Source organism: Podarcis pityusensis (genome assembly GCF_964106645.2).
Source record: "Podarcis pityusensis genome assembly, chromosome: 3".
In the NCBI taxonomy this organism is placed as follows: Eukaryota; Metazoa; Chordata; class Lepidosauria; order Squamata; family Lacertidae; genus Podarcis; species Podarcis pityusensis.
Window position 1 is genome coordinate 80,654,535 of NC_138026.1, and position 17,351 is coordinate 80,671,885.

The 17,351-nt window shown below is 40.0% G+C and overlaps 1 protein-coding gene across 4 annotated transcripts in view; it reads left to right on the forward strand.

The window, feature by feature from the left end:
* CNST (consortin, connexin sorting protein) overlaps positions 1–8,407 on the forward strand; it is a 41,553-nt gene extending 33,146 nt beyond the window's left edge. For all 4 annotated transcript variants that reach the window (XM_080997709.1, XM_080997712.1, XM_080997710.1 and 1 more), the window contains exons 11-12: positions 2,488–2,611; positions 3,441–8,407. In XM_080997709.1, the coding sequence (XP_080853835.1) occupies positions 2,488–2,611; positions 3,441–3,646 (330 nt within the window). In that variant the 3' untranslated portion in view covers positions 3,647–8,407. The remainder of the gene's footprint in view (positions 1–2,487; positions 2,612–3,440) is intronic.
* Positions 8,408–17,351: the final 8,944 nt, after the last annotated feature.

The following is a 17,351-nucleotide window of genomic DNA, read 5'->3' on the forward strand; positions in this document are numbered from 1 at the left end:
GCAAGATATATATGCACACCCCTTATTTGCTTGAAAGTAGGACCCATGATGTCCTGGAGGCTTACTCCAAGTTAGCAAGCCTTCATTATTTATATAAGTTATGGTTGTCTATTGTATCCATGCTCATGCATTGCACAATGCAATTCCAAAGTCAAGGCAGGGTAATAGTAAATTACTAGGAGCTGAAAGTTTATCTTCAGATAAATGATACATGTTCCAAGTTGCTTGGAATATGGAACATATTATGAAGCCTTTAATATTGCCAGTTGTCTCCATATCAACAGCTAATACTCCAGGGTGCAATCTTCCTGTTAGGGTTTATATTATTATGTATATTATTATCAAAAAACAACGATCAATGTTTTGTTTCTAGCTTGACCACATAAAATTATAATAGCAGTAGCATGTGCGCAGCAGCGGCCTTGAATGTTGAATAATTCATAAAGTATTATTAATGGTTTTGCCAAAATAGCACAAATAACTTCTCCCTCTTCAGAGACAAGCTACTAACATCTCTGCTCTGCGTACTTGTGCTTTTAGAAGTTCAGCTTATTGATTTTCTCTTTTCAGATAGAACTAAAACTATTAATACCAGAAGTATGCATTAGAGACATTATAAAAATGTGCTTTGTAATTGTGCATTTTGCTTTCAAGATTGCGCCCATTCTAATGCTCTGTTACATTCCCAGCATCTGAGCAAGGGGGCACTTGTGTGGCGAAATAGCTTCCAACCTGTGCAGCAGTAGCCTGTATGCGTCACAGAAGAATCAAACTGTGTCTGAATTTATCCACACAAGCAGCTGAAAGTGGGCCCTTCACTGGTCTCGCGCTTTCCTCAGTCTGCCTCACTATTCTCCTTTTATTGCTGGATTATATACCATCATAGCAGGGAATGACTCTCACCAACTATGTAGTCTCAAAATAAAGTGTCAGGAAGCTTTTGAGCATGCCCAAGGCAGTGAGTCCATCTCAAGTCTCACTGCAAAATCTGAAGATTTGCTTTGTGGGTGGAAACTGAGAAGGGTTGTCTTCACACTTTATCATGAGACTAGTCACTTTCAACTCTTCTGTCAGCCATTTCTTTGCATAATGAGCTTTGGTGTTAGTCACAGTGTGGTAGGGGCTGATGTGATTGTATCATTCATGAGAAGTGATGTTGTTAGCATTATCCATTAAGGAATTGTAATACTCATGTGGTCATTTTCCAGACAGCAGAGAGTTACATTGTGATTTGAGAGTTGTAGTAAGTACAAGATCCCTTAAATCAGGAACCTATGCCCTCCTGATGCTAAAATTGCATAGAGATGTACGCTGAGCTGAGTGTCTAACTGTATGTGTAAGAGAAGGAAACCCCTTTAAATATATAAAGAGATTGTAATCAAATTGAATAAAGGCAACTTTTTAGCTAAGAAAAAGCATAAATATTTTTCATCATAAATAAATAACATAAAGAAAAAATATGACTATTCAGACTGTATGTTACATTGTAATCACAGTATAGCACTACCTTTACAGTTTATGGTGATTTAGGGGGAAATTCTTTGCAAAATAACCATGTTAATTATAAGTTCCAACAATAGCAAAGTTTAGAAGCAAATGTCATAGTTTAGTAATATAAATTATATAATGCTGCGTAATTATTGGAATATATTGGTGCAATTATGTAGCTAATGAAATGCAGTGTTACCTCTGGTTACAAACTTAATTCGTTCTGGAGGTCCGTTCTTACCCTGAAACCGTTCTTAACCTGAAGCACCACTTTAGCTAATGGGGCCTCCCGCTGCCGCCGCGTGATTTCTATTCTCATCCTGAGGTAAAGTTCATAACCCGAAGTACTACTTCTGGGTTAGTGGAGTCTGTAACCCAAAGTGTTTGTAACCCAAGGTGTTTGTACCTCGATGTACCACTGTATATAAAGCCAAACATAGTGGCCTAATTTGCACATCAAGGGAAAGCCAAACCACAGTTTACCAGGACCACACAAACGTGCCAACTCCTAGAGAGAAATTCACATGTGCTTTGCTCCTCCCCAGTTCCTTTAGCACAGCTCAGTGTACAGCTAAGCAGTAAAAGATTTAGGGTGGTACAGGCGGTTCTCCTGCATAGGGAACTGAGCTGAAGGGGTGCAAAATTGAAAAGATAAATAATTGAGAAGATCCATTGGGGGCGCCAAATTTGGGACTTTACAGGGCACCATATTATGAAAGATTACCAAACTCCGCCCCTGAGCTAAACCAAGTTTGAGGTCTCCTTATTAATCATGATTAGTAACCATAGGACAAAAACTTGCCTATTGGTCATAGGTAAGGAGGAGATCCCTTAACCAGACAAGATGCTGTTCTTAAAAGGACCAAGGAGGAGCAAATAAGTATGAGCTCTTCTCTGGGAGCCAGCAGTAAACCATAGTTTACTATATTGTGATGTGCAAGGCAGTCCAGTCACTTAATAGTCTGTCATTAAAAGCACCTCTTTTATCTTTCCTGTCAGACTGTTCCTGCAGAGGGGCTTGTGTCAATATTAAAGAAGAGAGATGACAGTGATGCTCAGATCCAGCGGAGAGAGTCTAAAAGAAGAGTAAGATTCCTAGAAATGGAAGACACATTTGACCAAGGTACCCTGCATTTGTTTATCACAACCCCCCGCCCTTGCCCCCCAAATTACACAATATGAGTTGCAGTCAACTAAGGCATACTTGAAATCTATTGAACAAGGGATCGTCATGTCTCCTGCTTAAGGATGGACACAGACTAGTTCTTGTTTTCAGAAATGGAAAATTAGCCATTTTATGCTTCTCGTTCACAACAGGCACTGGTGCAAACTGCTGCCCACATAGCCCTATATAGCATCCTTTGAATATCTGCTACCTCCTTCCACATTTCATTGTAAGACTGGTACCAGATACAGATTCCATAGCTTCAGCCTTAGGCAAAATATTTTTGCCCCTCTCTTCTCTCCCCACTCCATAGTTGCTGTGTTTACCATCTAGCCTGATGAACAATTCTGTAGAACTAAAAAACTTACACTGTATTCAGTGATGTTAGGCATTGCCCTACATTTTAGCTACTCGTGGCATAGATTATTATAAATTGTTCTCTTCCAATTTTGTTTCTATATTTTTATCGGGGGGGGGGGGGCGACATACACAGTACATTCATTCCATTTCATGCAAAGTTTCCCGAAGAGTTTCCATTTCACGCAAAGGCATGTTGACCCATAGTAAGGCAATGCCTTTGTTACACCAACCCACGTGTCATAAAATGGTGAGCAAGGTGCTTTTGAGTCCTCCAGAACTCATCATCAGGCTGGGTGGTAAACGGAGGGGGTGGAGGGTCTTGTAGAAAAAAGTGATAAAGCCATGCATCTTTATCTTGTAAGAGTCCAAAAGTAGTTCGGTTGCCTGCGATTTCAACAGCTGTGTGTTATGTATCTTATCTTTACAGAGGAAGTTGGAGGTGGCTCCTGTGTTCTGCTGATCTTATTGTGCGTAGCAACTGTATTCCTTAGTGTTGGGGGAACTGCGCTGTACTGCACGCTTGGTGACACAGAATCTCCTGTATGTACTGACTTTGCCGCCAATATGGACTTTTATTATACTCGAATAGTGCAGGGTGTAGAGGAACTTAAGCACTGGCTATCCTTCACATAGAAGAAATTGCTGACAGCTCACTGACAATTGTTGAAGAGAGAAAAATATTTCAAGCTGCTTGTACCATGGCACCTTCAGAAGAGTTACAGTGAATGACATAGGAAGTACCTCTGCTCAGGAGATACTTTCCTGTAATCAGGGGTGCATAAGTGGAATTCATGCTACTATATCATGAGGCAGCATGACGGACTGATAAACTGCCCTACTGTTACCTTTGTGTGATGCTTTCAACAGCAATCCACCAACCTTAGGAAATAAAGAAGAGAAAAAGTTTTATCACCTACCCTACAGTTTCCAGTCCCCACATAATTGTATGCAATCCGTGTAAACTTAGAGCAGGACTATATTGTCTTTCTGGCTGATCATGCAAAGATGTTGTCTTCAACTATCATGCAATAAGTCCATATTTTATGGAAACGTACCTTATTTGGGTTTAATTACTGTTTGTCCTGATTTTTAATTGTCCTAGTGAGTTTTGTAATTTTATTGGCGTGGTGCAGCAGAAATCAGAGCCCTCAGCCTAGTTGTTAATTAATTTGTCTTGCATTTCAGATTGTAGCAGCTGTAATGAGTGGATGCCTCCATTGCTTCATATACAGCTTTTTAGTTGTAGATTCCTTAAAAGTGGATTTTAAGAAAACGTTTGCCGCAACAATAAAAAAATGGCATTTTAAATAATTTTTACGGCCAATAAATGGTACCATCTGCATCCCTTGTAAAGGGCTATGTCAGAAATTTCTTTTTTAGATATACAACTATTATGTTTTAAGTGTACATCTAAGAATGAAAACAACACTTTTGCAAACACCACTATCATGTCCAGGGAGCCATTATCAGCTACACTTCCCCACTGAGTCTATGCTCAGTGGCAAATATGGTTTCTTCTTTGTAGTGAGCAAAATAAGCCTCAGTATCAAAACTGCCTTAGCTTTAATAAAGCAATTGATTTCTCCTTGACCAAATTATGAAGGAAAAGGGGAAAAATAATTAAGAAAGCTCTGAAAAAGCTTGCATATCAGCTTAAGAATATCTGATATATATTCTCTCACCCATGAAAAAGATGAGCTTCAGTCTATCTTGTGGTGACAGTACATTCTTAGTTTTCCTTTTAGCTGAAAATTTTGTTAATTCCATAACTGAAAACGACAACAAACACCGGACTCATGACTGATACCTGCCGAAATCTGTTTGGAACTTGATTCTTATTCAGTGTCAGTAATTTTTTCTTTTTAAATATCCACTGCATGCTGATTCCTTCTAATCTGCATTTCTTAAGCTTTCTGATAATGATATGTGAGACTAGAGAAAAGTTGGATAAAATCTCCAATTCTCTCCCTACCAAGAATAAATTGCTTATATAATAATCAGGCATAAGAGCCTGCTGGATTAGGCCAGTGACCCATCTAGTCTAGCATCCTGTTCTCCTGGTGGCCAAGCAGATGGCCGTGGGAAACCCCCTGCCATTTCTAGCAACTGGTATAAATATACATTTGTACTGTAAAACTGGAATATAATGTCTATTTTTTAAATTAATGGTATAATCTGTTAGTTGATAATGAAATTAAGGGCTTGATTGAAGCTCTCAGTCAACAGTTATGCTCGTATTGGAGGAAGCAGGTGGGAAGGCAGTTTTTGCTAATCTCTCTCCCCCCTGCAGTCTTCTTTGTCCCCTGAAAACCTGTCCAAAGTGTTGTGGAATCCTCTGAAACAGGGTGGGGGCAGAAGACAAAAGAGGGAATTGGCGAAAATCACCACCACCCCTTCCTTCATGGGCAGCCTCTGCTGGATCCCAGTTCCCTCTCTAAAAGGAAGGAGCCTTTCTGTTCACAGAGGGGCAAGTATGGATCCAACCTTATATTTTTAGAAACCAGTCTCCAGGACTCTAGTGCATTCCACTAAAGGTGTGTGCAGAATATGCTAGTGGTGTATGATGCAGAGTGTACCAATATTAAGGCCTTGGCTGTGCAGAAAACAAAAGTACAATGGCAGTGAAAGTTAAATCGTGAAAACGGTGTTCTGAATGTTAAACCTCACAAGGGAAGGCTTTGGGGCATTTGAAAGGATATCCATCTTAATGTGAATTGGTAAGAAAAAGATTGGTTTTTATATCACGCTTTTTCTTCAGAAGAATGACGTTAACTACACTGGTAGTGCTTCTTCTAGGTATGTCCCCTCTCTGCTAAGTGGCCGGTGTTATGCAACTAGATTCCCCCCCCCCCCCGTCTCTATCTATGTGATGAGAAAGAGAGAGAGTGCACACCTGGCACACCTGTTTAATTAGCAGTCTGGGTATGTCTTTTGGATTGGATCTCTTCTTTCTTCCAAGCCCTTCTTGGAGAAGACTCTTTTGCATTTTGACCTCTGGTGCACCAATTCCATTTAGTTCCATTGGCTGGCCAGCCTGCAATGTTGGCAAAGCAGTTAGTTGTAGAGTTATGCTGGCATAGCTGTAGGTATACTCCAGCCCATGGTTAGGATCCAAAGAGCTCCTTAGCTGCCTGTGCACAGATCTTTCCACATTAGTATTGTCCTCTCTACCCCTCACCCCCACCCCGGCTACAGTTTCTCACACCGCACCACCAGAGATTGCTCTTGCAGTTCTCCAGGGTATAGGAAGTCTTTTTGGTGGAGAGGAAACAGCTTTTGAAACTAAGGATTCAGAAGCACACTTGTTCCCCCTCCCAACTATACTGTACTTGGATTTCTTGGCCTGAAGATTTATGTGCTGACAGAGCAAGTCTTACAATGGGGTAGTTAGCAATTTTATGTGTTTTGTGTCTAATGGGGGGGGGCCTTCGTTATGTCTAAACACAGTTTTCCATGTGCACTCCAAAGGCCTTTTGTGTTCCACTCTAGCAGTGCTTGAACCTTCTAAAAGGGAGGCATGAGTTTTAAACCTGATTACTGGCTGGTTCAGTACATCACTTTTGTCTGCTCTTATTAAGTTAGCTTGATCTGTAAAGGAATTTTCTTATTATTTTATTTTGTAATTTTCTGATGGATTGTTGATGAGCATGCCTTCTGTAGCTATAATGTTGTATCTATAATTATGTAGTTACTATATATTTTGGGGTTTTGTAATTTTCAGTTTGATGTTCTGTTGAATATTAATGTTTAAAGCAACCACGAGTTTCACCTCTGTTTTAAATGTTTGTGCTCCTGATCACCAAAAACATTGAGAATGATAACTTGAAATTTTTTTTTTAAGTATGCCATCAAGAAGCCTTGTACTTAGGTTCATTTTGGCAGAAGTAATGTTAAAATTATTTTTATTGCACATTTAAAAGAGAAATACAACGCAGATTTTAAAATATCTCACTTTGCACTAGGGTTGCCAGATGCCCCTTTAAAAAAATATATAATTGTTTGATTTTAGATCACAGCAGTACCATAGAACAGAACTGATCTCCTTTATTTTGTAACACCCTGCTCCACCAGACTCTGTATATTTTTGAATTTTTACTATGGCAATCCTATCATTATACCACCTTAAACTGACATACTCTGCAGCCACAGAGCCCAGGCCACAGCACCTATACTGCCCTTGTTGAGGTGGAGGGCAACAGAATAGGCTGGTGTCCTGAGCTGGGTTTAGAGCAGTCTTATGGTTGATCTCATTTATTAGCACTATATACGGAAGCAGTCTCAAATTTTTGACCATGTTGCATGTGCTGCTTCATCTCTCTGCTGATCATGTGATCCTGACCTGTAGCTAGATATTCCAGTTGGTTCATATAAGAAATTAAAACATCAGTAAAACGTTGGTACTAATTCTTGTTTGGTATGATAGTTCACATGCTGTGTGGTGACCTTTCAGATGGTTGGCTACGTAACAAAATTTGCTCTACCTGGCCTTTAAAATATGCTGAAGTTGCTCTCCATAGTATCTCAGGCTCTGATTCCGCCAACATTTTATGCAAATGTGACCAATTTGAAAGAGAAGGCTCTTGTATAAAGCTATGTTGGGTCTCAACCTCCATGTTGAAACCGCTCTAAATGAAAAGCGCATCTCCAAATTGCTGTGGAATTGAGAGGAACTAGAAGGTAGGAAACAGTTTTTCTCTTTCATTGTAATTCATGTATGCAAAAGGCCTTGAGCTATAACCCATTTCTCATGGTTGTTTCCTCCTAGTTGTCAATGGCTGGGTCTTGTAAATAAAGCTAAGTGAGAGAGAGCAGAAAGCTAGGACAATACAATTAGATTGTTCCAAATTATACTATAATACATGGGATGTGGAACGTTTATAAATTTATATATAAAAACAATTGGCTGAATATTAAGCTACATTTGTTTAAAAGAAAATTCTAGTTGCTTCTACTTTAATAAGGCACATTTCGTCCAATCACTGCCTCCCAGCTTGCTAATCTTTATACAGTATATTGTACATGTGTGTGATTGTGCCTCAGTGGATGTGCAATCAGTTACTGCCAACAATGGGAATGCCTTAAGCTTTTTTCAGTAAAATGCAAGTGAAAATCCTAAAGCCAAATTGGGTATCAAGTTGAATTTTGTTAGTCTAGCTAGCTCACATACTATTGAACTTCCAATAAAAGGGCTGTTACACTCGTAAGAATAAGAAAACATAGCAATTTAACTTCTGCTACTGTGTAAAGTCAAGGCAAATCAAAGTCAATAATAGATGTGATAAATCAAACCTTGGCTACTAATAACATGGGAGGAAATTACTATTTGAAAGCATCAACCAAGCTTGTGACTTCTAAATATAACGAACAAAAATAAAGTGTCCCTGAGAAAATGCATTGAGTCTTTTGAGTGCTGTTATTAATAAAGGATGTAGACCTTAATAATGTGTTCTGGATAACTACTTGCCGTTGTTCTCAAAAAGCATTTTAGTAACTCTGTTATTTTACAGTGACTTATAAGGAATTACAAGCAGACCTACAACCAGGCCTTGGAATGAACTTGTTCATTTGAACAAGGTTCACTGAACTACTCATGAGATTTGTTACCATAATTGCTAGGTGAATTAAAGGTGAATTAAATTTATTTTGGGATAACTCTGTGAATGATTTCTTGTTCATCTTCATGTTCCTTCCCTTCCCCCACCCCCTAGCACTCTGCAGTTGGGAACTCTCAGACCCAAGCACCTACTCTTTAAAAATGAAAGTTAAGTTGTTTTTAACTACTTAATTCTATGGAATTGTGTGATTTCTCTGCCATTCCTAGCCCAGTGCTGCATCTGCTTCAGCCAAGAAATGGTGGCCCCATTCCCTGCTCCTAATGGAGTGCGACAAAGATTTTCCATACAATCACTTAAGAACAAAGTTGTGATTTTGTTCTAATTAAACTACTTATCTAATCTGGAAGATCATATTTTGTCATGTTTTCCAATATGCTGCAGTTTCTGAGAATTATTATTATTTATTTTATGAAAACATGTAAATACAAAAGTTGAACTGCAGCAGATAGTACTACTTCAACTTTTGTTTAAGATGCAACTCTGACAATGTGGGTGGAGTTCAGCTGAAATTGCAAAGGGAGTGTTACAAGAGGAAACTAGTGCTATGGAAATAATAATAATTGTTCCACCATATGCTTTAAATTTTCTGTTCCAGTATTTCCCCCCCTAGGCATGCACTTTGCAAAGCTTACAATCGATAAGCTAAAAAAATAAGGAGCCTTACTGCCTGGAAATGGGAAATACAAAACCACACAAATGTTTTCTCGGTCTGCCCAGTGTTTTGACTGAAGCCTTTACTGATTGGCCTGGTTTGCATGTCTCATTAAATCATTGTGACAATAAACTATAGTTTATTGTGCCAGTGCCCACTCCTCAATAGCAGGCACTCCCCGCCTCTCCTATTCTTGCAGGGGCCACACCAGCAAGGAAATCGGCTATAGTCTGGCTTGTCATTATGTTTAAACTCAGGCTCAAGGTTTGTTTCTCTCCAAATGAAAAACGAGCAGTAGCCAAGAACAAACCTTACCATTTACGAGACCTGGATTATAATGCATAATTACAGACATGTGATTTGCAATGTAAACCACATTCTATGTACAATAAGATAGATGTACCGTATTTTTCGCTCTATAGGACGCACTTTTTCCCCTTCAAAAATGAAGGGGAAATGTGTGTGTGTCCTATGGAGCGAAGACGCCATAGCCCCGCGACCCTCTCCCGGGTGGAGAGGTGACACGCGGCTATGGCAGGAGCCTCTATAGCCGCGCACCACCTCTTCAGCTGGGAGAGCGTGTGCGGGGCTAAAGAAGCCATAGCCCCGCGACCCTCTCCCAGCTGGAGAAGTGACGTGCGACTATGGCAGCAGCCTCTCCGCTGCGCCTTTCCGCTGCTCCCTGACCTGCTCTTTGGGACTGGTGGTGGGCTTCCCCCCGCCAGCCCCAAAGAGCAGGTCGAAAGGAACCTGAAGCCTAGAGAGCAAGAGGGGTCGGTGTGCACTGACCCCTCTCGCTCTCCAGGCTTCCAAGGTAGCCGCCTGAACGCACCTTAAACGGCACCTTGTTTTAGAGCGGGAAAACAAGAGGGGGAAAATTCTCCCTCTCTCTGCGCAGCGCCTCCTGCCGCTTCGCTGAAGAGGCGCTGGGCAGAGAGGGGGAGAATTTTTTTTTCTTGTTCTCCCCCCTCTAAAACAAGGCGCGTCCTATTGTCCGGTGCGTCCTATGGTGTGAAAAATACGGTATGTCTACTGCATCTGAAAACAGTAACATGGGGTATGTTGTGCAGGCACCTATAAATTAAACACTTCGTCATCAGCAGTCTACTTAGGGAATTGTCTTAGTGTAATTTAGTGTAATATCATCCTTGTGTAAGGCCAACATATAGCCAACCCTATGAATACCTTCTTGGAACTAAGAACCACTGATTTCAACTAGATGTTTTAAAACCAAGTAAATGTGCATAGGGTTACATTTGGAAATGCACCTTCCTATAAATTAAGCCCACCTGGAAATTTAAGATCTAAACTAGCCCTGGTTAATCTAGTCCAGTACTAGATTGTTTTCTTCTATCTGACAATCCTTCCTGTATCTAAGGAGTACTCCCATGTTTTCCCTCCTCTTCTTCAGGTTAAATGTATCAGCTCCTTTCAACCTTTCCTCATAGGCCTTTCCCCCCCACATCACTGGCAAACTGTGTTGCCCTCATCTGAGTCTGTTCAGATTTGTCTCTGTCAGGAATGGAGAACCTATGGCCCTCCAAATGTTGTTTTACTCAAACTCCCATAAGGCCAGCCACCATGGCCCAATGGTCAGGGATGATGGGAGTTGTAAGTCCAGCAAGATCTGGAGGGTCGCAGGTTCCCCATCCATGGTCTTAAACATCTCAGGACCACAGTACCTCAGGGACCACCTTTCATATAAACCAACCCGGGCTCTGCAATGATCATCTGAGGCCCTTTGTGTGCCTCCTCCATGAGAGGTCCAGAGGGTGGCAACATGAAAACGGGCTTTTTCTGCAGTGACTCTCTGTTTGTGGAATGCTCTCCCCAGGAAAAATTGTCTGGTGCCTTCACTATATATCTTTAGGCGCCAGGTAAAACCATTCCTCATCAAGCAGGCCCTTGGCTGTTTAATATTCTGCAGCCTTCTAAATGTGTTTGGTGTGTGTGTGTTTTTGTTTTGCTCTTGTTCTATTATTTGTGCTTTTATCCTGTATTTTTATCTTGTGATCTTTGGGTGAAGGGTGATACATACATTTAATAAATAAAATAAATAATAAAATAAAATATATCCCTCTTAACTATGATGCCCAGTACTGGACATAGATGTATTCTGACTCATGCAGAACAAAGTATAATTATTACCTCTCATTTACTTGGAAACAATGTTTCTATTAATACAGTCTAAGATCCCATTATCCCTTTTTTCAGCCAACATCACATTGCTATTATGTTCAGCTTGTGATTGATTACCATTCCAAGATCCTTTTCACATGCACTCCATTCTAGAAGTCTACATTCAAGTTTTCATAATTATATTTTGCCTAAAAGCAAAACTTCTACACTGTATTTCATTCTGTCAGTTTTCAGACCAGATTATTTTTGGCTAATCTATAAATTAACCCCAGATACCATTATTATTATCTATTATTATCGAGAAGGTTCGCTTTGGCAAACAACTTACATCTATTTAAAAGCGAACAAAAGATATTAGGAGAAACTGCTTAAAAATAACATCAATGTCTTCAATCCAAGATGGAGGAACTGGAGTACCTTGTGTAAAAGAAAAACAACCACTACCCAAAACTTTGGAGGAGTCATTGCCTCTGAGTGGTGGACTTCCTCTTCTCCAACCACCTCAAATGTAGTGGCTTTTTTAAACAATGTTAAGTAACAATGTGAGGTTTGCTTTGAAAGCAGCATGCAAGTATCTTAAGTGAAAAATGAATGCATAACATTTGTTCTCAAACTATTTAATTTATTAATGTAATTGCAAAATAGCAGGGTGCTTTATTCCCTCATGTTCTCACTGCCGGTATCAGCATATCTATTTTTTCCCCAACAGAATTTTGCCTTACCAAATTTTCCCCATACGATGGGAACCTTTGTACAACCTTTTCCTAGTTGCATAAGAGGACATACCTCTTTGTATTTTAAAAAGCAGAACTCCTGAGAGGGTCAGAGGAATACGTACAGTCACATGGTACTATCAGCCTTAGACACACATTCTCTGCACAATAAGTGAAAACAATGCCATAGTGCCACCTAGTGACTTTAATTTACAAAGTCACTGTCCCATCTCCAGTCCAATCTATGGTCAGTATTCTTGCAGTATAGAATTTCAAAGATGGATATGTCCGAATTCATTTGCCACAATGTCCCAGAAAAAAGAAGAATGCTGTTTGTGTTTTCCATATCTCATTGCCTGTCCTGTTCAGAACTGTCTAAGAACCCTGCTGGATCAGACTGAAGGCCCATCTAGCTCAGCATTCTGTTCTTATAGGGGCCAACCAGATGCCTATAGGAAGCCCACAACAATCATTTGTTTGTCTATTGGCTGTTAATTTAATTTAGAGGGGGAAAGTAGTTTGTATAATAAATAGTTCAGCTGATTGCAGGGGAGCAAAACTGCATGCAACTGTTCCTCACATTTTTAAGTTTTGTGTATTTAGCTTTTTGGCAACGGATGTGTAAGTGTAAACAAGACATGAATTCAAACATTTGTTGTGGCTTAATTTCTAAATAAGAGGTATGATGTCATTCTTTACATATATAAAATATTTTTATTGATTTGCAACAAAATATGAACCAAATATTAAGTTTTCTCCAGTTCCACCCCCCGGAACAGAAGAGCAGTAATATATCAGATTTTACCATAAGCCTGGTGGGTGCCCGTCTTCCAAGTGTTCATTCAAATATTTATAAAGGGGCACCGTATTTCAATAAAAGCATCTGCATCGGGTGTGTTGTTCAAGGCATGCACCCTTTTTGTCAATTTTTCATGTACGGCAATAATCTATACATTCTGTCACCATCATGTGATATGTAGGTGTTCAAGTCCTTTCCAGTTTCGTGCTATGAGTAACTGTGCTGCCACCAGGAGAAAAATGATGAGTTGCTTATGAAGTAAATTGAACTGATCTTCTTTAAATATATTTAATAAATCCATGCTTGGATTGCATTGTACATGCTGATTTGTAATCACTTATTTCCACAAATAGTCTTTCCCGTAATGTCTGCACAAGTTCACATGACTGCCACCTATGGAAAGGGCTTACTTTCTCTTCAGCACATTGGTAGGTGTTTCATCTATGTAACTGTATCTTAAAGGTGTAAATGTCATGTATAAATTAACTTAAAATAATTCTCCCTTTTGCGAATTAACACTGATCTTAAAGGGTTTTTGGCCCATAAATTGTTCCAGTCCGCCTCTTTGGTGCTGGCACCTAGGACTGTTTCTCATAATTGTTTGGTTGCTGAGCATCATCCTTTTTTTTTTAAGAATGCTCAGTCATATTCAAAATAAAATTTTCAAAGGGTGTCAATGCACAAAGGCCATGGAACTTAACTGCTGAGCTTGAAATAAGATGAGCAACTAGAAAGACAAGTAGCTATATCACATTTCATCCTCCGATCATTTCCATAATTTGGTTTTGCTGTGAAGTTATTTTCAGTAAAAAAATCATTTAGATTTCTTACAGGTGTGTAGAAGGAAGGGTGCAATGTGAGTCATTCTTGTCTGAAAATCAAACCTGGGCTCTCTTACTTGGAAGCTCTTTCTCTGTCCATAGCTGTACAAAGAATAACCTTTTCAAGAAAGGGAGAGACAATAGCATTCTACACAGTGGCAGAGCTTCATGCTCCGGCACCGGGGGCCGGAGAGCAAGCGGGGGCATGGCTGGCGCACGTCTTGGGGGCGTGGTGCCCAGCGCAGGCAGGGAGGCAGCCACAATGGCACCCCACCGGAATCGCACTGCCAGCGGCGGTACGCTCCTCCGCCAGTGATTCTGCACATGTGTAAAGGCATACTTTCCTAAGTAAGTGCTTCACAAGCCCTATTGTGATGAAGACAGCAAGGTTAAACACTGTAACCCTACCAAGTCAAAATGTTAGCAGCTGCCACTGCCTGCAACCCCCATCCCACAATGTTTGGGAGAGGGGGGCCAACATTCCAGAGCACCCTTCCTCTGACAAAAGCATCCTATGAGTTTTGTTCACAGGAATTCTGAACCCAGCCCTATAGAAATAACAGTAGTAAATCGGTCTCTAAGAATACAGGAATACCTGTATGAGTGTTTTTGTATGCAATGTTTGGGAGGAAGTAAGATGGCAAATAACAAACAACAAACTAAATATTGATGTATGTAATTTTTATTTCTTAATTATATTTAGTGGTAGTATGGCTGTATTGTTTTTTGTAACATAAAATCATTCAATAATTAAAAAAAAAATAAAATACAGGAATACCTGCAATAACCAGCAGAGGGTGTGGTTAGGCCTCCATAGATTTCATTGCTTATATACCAGCTTTGACTATGCATTCAGGATTTACGCTGCTTCAATTTTCAGGATTAACTGCTTTTTTTTTTTAACCTTAATCTCTTCTTTCAACCTCTTCCACACATTTCTGTTCTTTATCAAAGTCTTCCCTGAACAACTCTAACCTCACCTCTCTGATCTCTCCTAAATTAATTCTTCATATTCCACTGTTCCTCTTCACTAATCCATGAAATCTCTGCCCTTCCCATGCCAGTCTTTTCAGTCAGCCCTCTGGACCAGAACAGTATGCATTAATGAGCTGTGTTGATTTATCCCTGTTGGTGATAAACATTTAGTAATAGTAATATTGCCAAACGCGCAAAATGCTGTATTACTGTCGAAATACTAAAGATATGTTAAATGCCTCTGGCTTCAGGTGTATCTTTTTCTCACACTTTGATATGTAGGAGTGAGCAAAGTCAAAGAAGATATGGTGAATTAAAGGTGAAGTATTTTTAAAGTATTGTTACACACTACCCCAATATCCAAGTGGTGTGAGATTCCAAGGATTGCAGGCATTTAACCCAGGATCTGTTTTCCCTTTGGGGCAATGAGGCACAACAGAGATTGTGACGTCTTTATGATATATGGTTTATTTACACATATATACAACCTAAATTCAATGAAGGGGTCTCCAGCATTACATTCCAAGGGGTTCTGGCTTCTCCCAAAGCCACAGCACTGGATTCAAAACAGACATCAGCATCTTGCTTTCTGACTCTCTCTCTCCAGCCACTGCTTAGTAACTCCGTTTCTTAACTCCTAACTGTCATTCTGAACTCTAACTTCCCTAAATACAGTGGTACCTTGGGTTAAGTACTTAATTCATTCCGAAGGTCCGTTCTTAACCTGAAACTGTTCTTAACCTGAAGCACCACTTTAGCTAATGGGGCCTCCTGCTGAATCTAAAGCTTATCTAAAGCTTAAATACTCACTGGGATTGGCTAATACACGAGTCTAACACACATCTTAAGCCAAACAGGTTTGGCATCCCCATTTACTGAAGTCAGGCATTTGGCACCCTCAACTTATAATAATATTAACTACTAGGCAGCTGGGGTGGAAAGAGAGGCTGCTAGGGAGGAGGAAGAGTCTGTAGTGGATAAATTTCCACTTCCTAAGTTCTGCTACAATCACACCAAACAAGGTGGAATGGGGAAGGTTGCCTTTTTCTTTTTTCCCACCCATCACAGTCAATTTTTCTCTTCTTTCCTTCAGTTGAACAGTGTAAGTTCAACTGAAGTGTAAAAGAGGTGTAAAAGAGGGTGTGTTGGAGGAATGGGAGGGCTTTGGATTCTACCAATCCAATACTTCCTCCATTCAATCCCGAATGCAATCAGGGCAGCTGGTGGCAGAGCAATAGCAGTGATGGAGTCCTTTTTCTGTTCCTTGCTCAGAATTTTAGGATTGCTCTGTAAGGATTGCTCTGTAAGCCTAAACAAATTTGATACTTAGTCAGTTCGCAAACGGTATTGTACTGATGTTTTAAATAATAACTCTGAACATTAGGTGTTAAGTACCAGCTGTGCAAAATTTTAAGAACTTTTTCTGTGGTTGCTGCTGATATGGATTTGCATGGCACTTTTGTTCACAGTCTATCCCATTCCGCCTCCTTAATTTCTAAATCTCAATTCAGCTCCTACCACCTTCTCAAATTTTGCTGAAGACAACATCGAACCTCTCTAACAGATTTATACAAAGATGATATTAGTCCTTTTGTTATATTTTCTTCCACTATTATTTTTTTAATATGTTGACAATTGTCTTGTGGCTTTGTTTTTAACCTGGGAATTTGTTTTAAAGGACCTTAACTGGTAGCCTAATAACCATGGTATCTGAATATTTCCCAATTGAATTTGCATCTCATTAGTGGTAAGCGGTTGTCCATCTTTGTAAAAATATTTCAAATAATACAACTATTTTATTTCCACATATCTATAATTATAGGCTCTATATTTATTTTTGAAAACTGGGTAGCAGTGTTTTCCATTACATACACATTACATGGGGTGGGAGGCCTTGGACCATAACCTATTCTCATTTTGTCCAAATCTTGAAAGTTGGGTGTAAATGGATTTGTAAGCCAGTGTAAAGAGCAGAATTTATTTTTTTTTTTTTAAAGTTATTACTTTTATACGGGCACCATCTATTTTCAAGTTCTCTGATGTGCTCCATTGAGTTCCCTTATTGCCAGACATTAGGTCTGTCATGTTGTTGAGTTGAGATGCATTGTAATCAATGGTTGGGTGAAGATACAGCAAAAGTTATTTTAATGTGTGAGATAATAATAATAATTTATTATTTGTACCCCGCCCATCTGGCTGGGCTTCCCCAGCCACTCTGGGCGGCTTCCAAAAAAAATATTAAAATACTCTAATACATCAAACATTAAAAGCTTCCCTAAACAGGGCTGCCTTTAGATGTCTTCTAAAAGTCTTGTAATTGTTGTTCTCTTTGACATCTGGTGGGAGGGCGTTCCACAGGGAGGGCGCCACTACCAAGAAGGCCCTCTAAGTTCCCTGTAACTTGGCTTCTTGCAGTGAGGGAACCGCCAGAAGGCCCTTGGTGCTGGATCTCAGTGTCCGGGTAGAACGATGGGGGTGGAGACGCTCCTTCAGGTATACAGGACCGAGGCCGTTTAGGGCTTTAAAGGTCAGCACCAATACTTTGAACTGTGCTCGGAAACGTACTGGGAGCCAATGTAGGTCTTTTAAGACCAGTGTTATGTGGTCTCGGCGGCTGCTCCCAG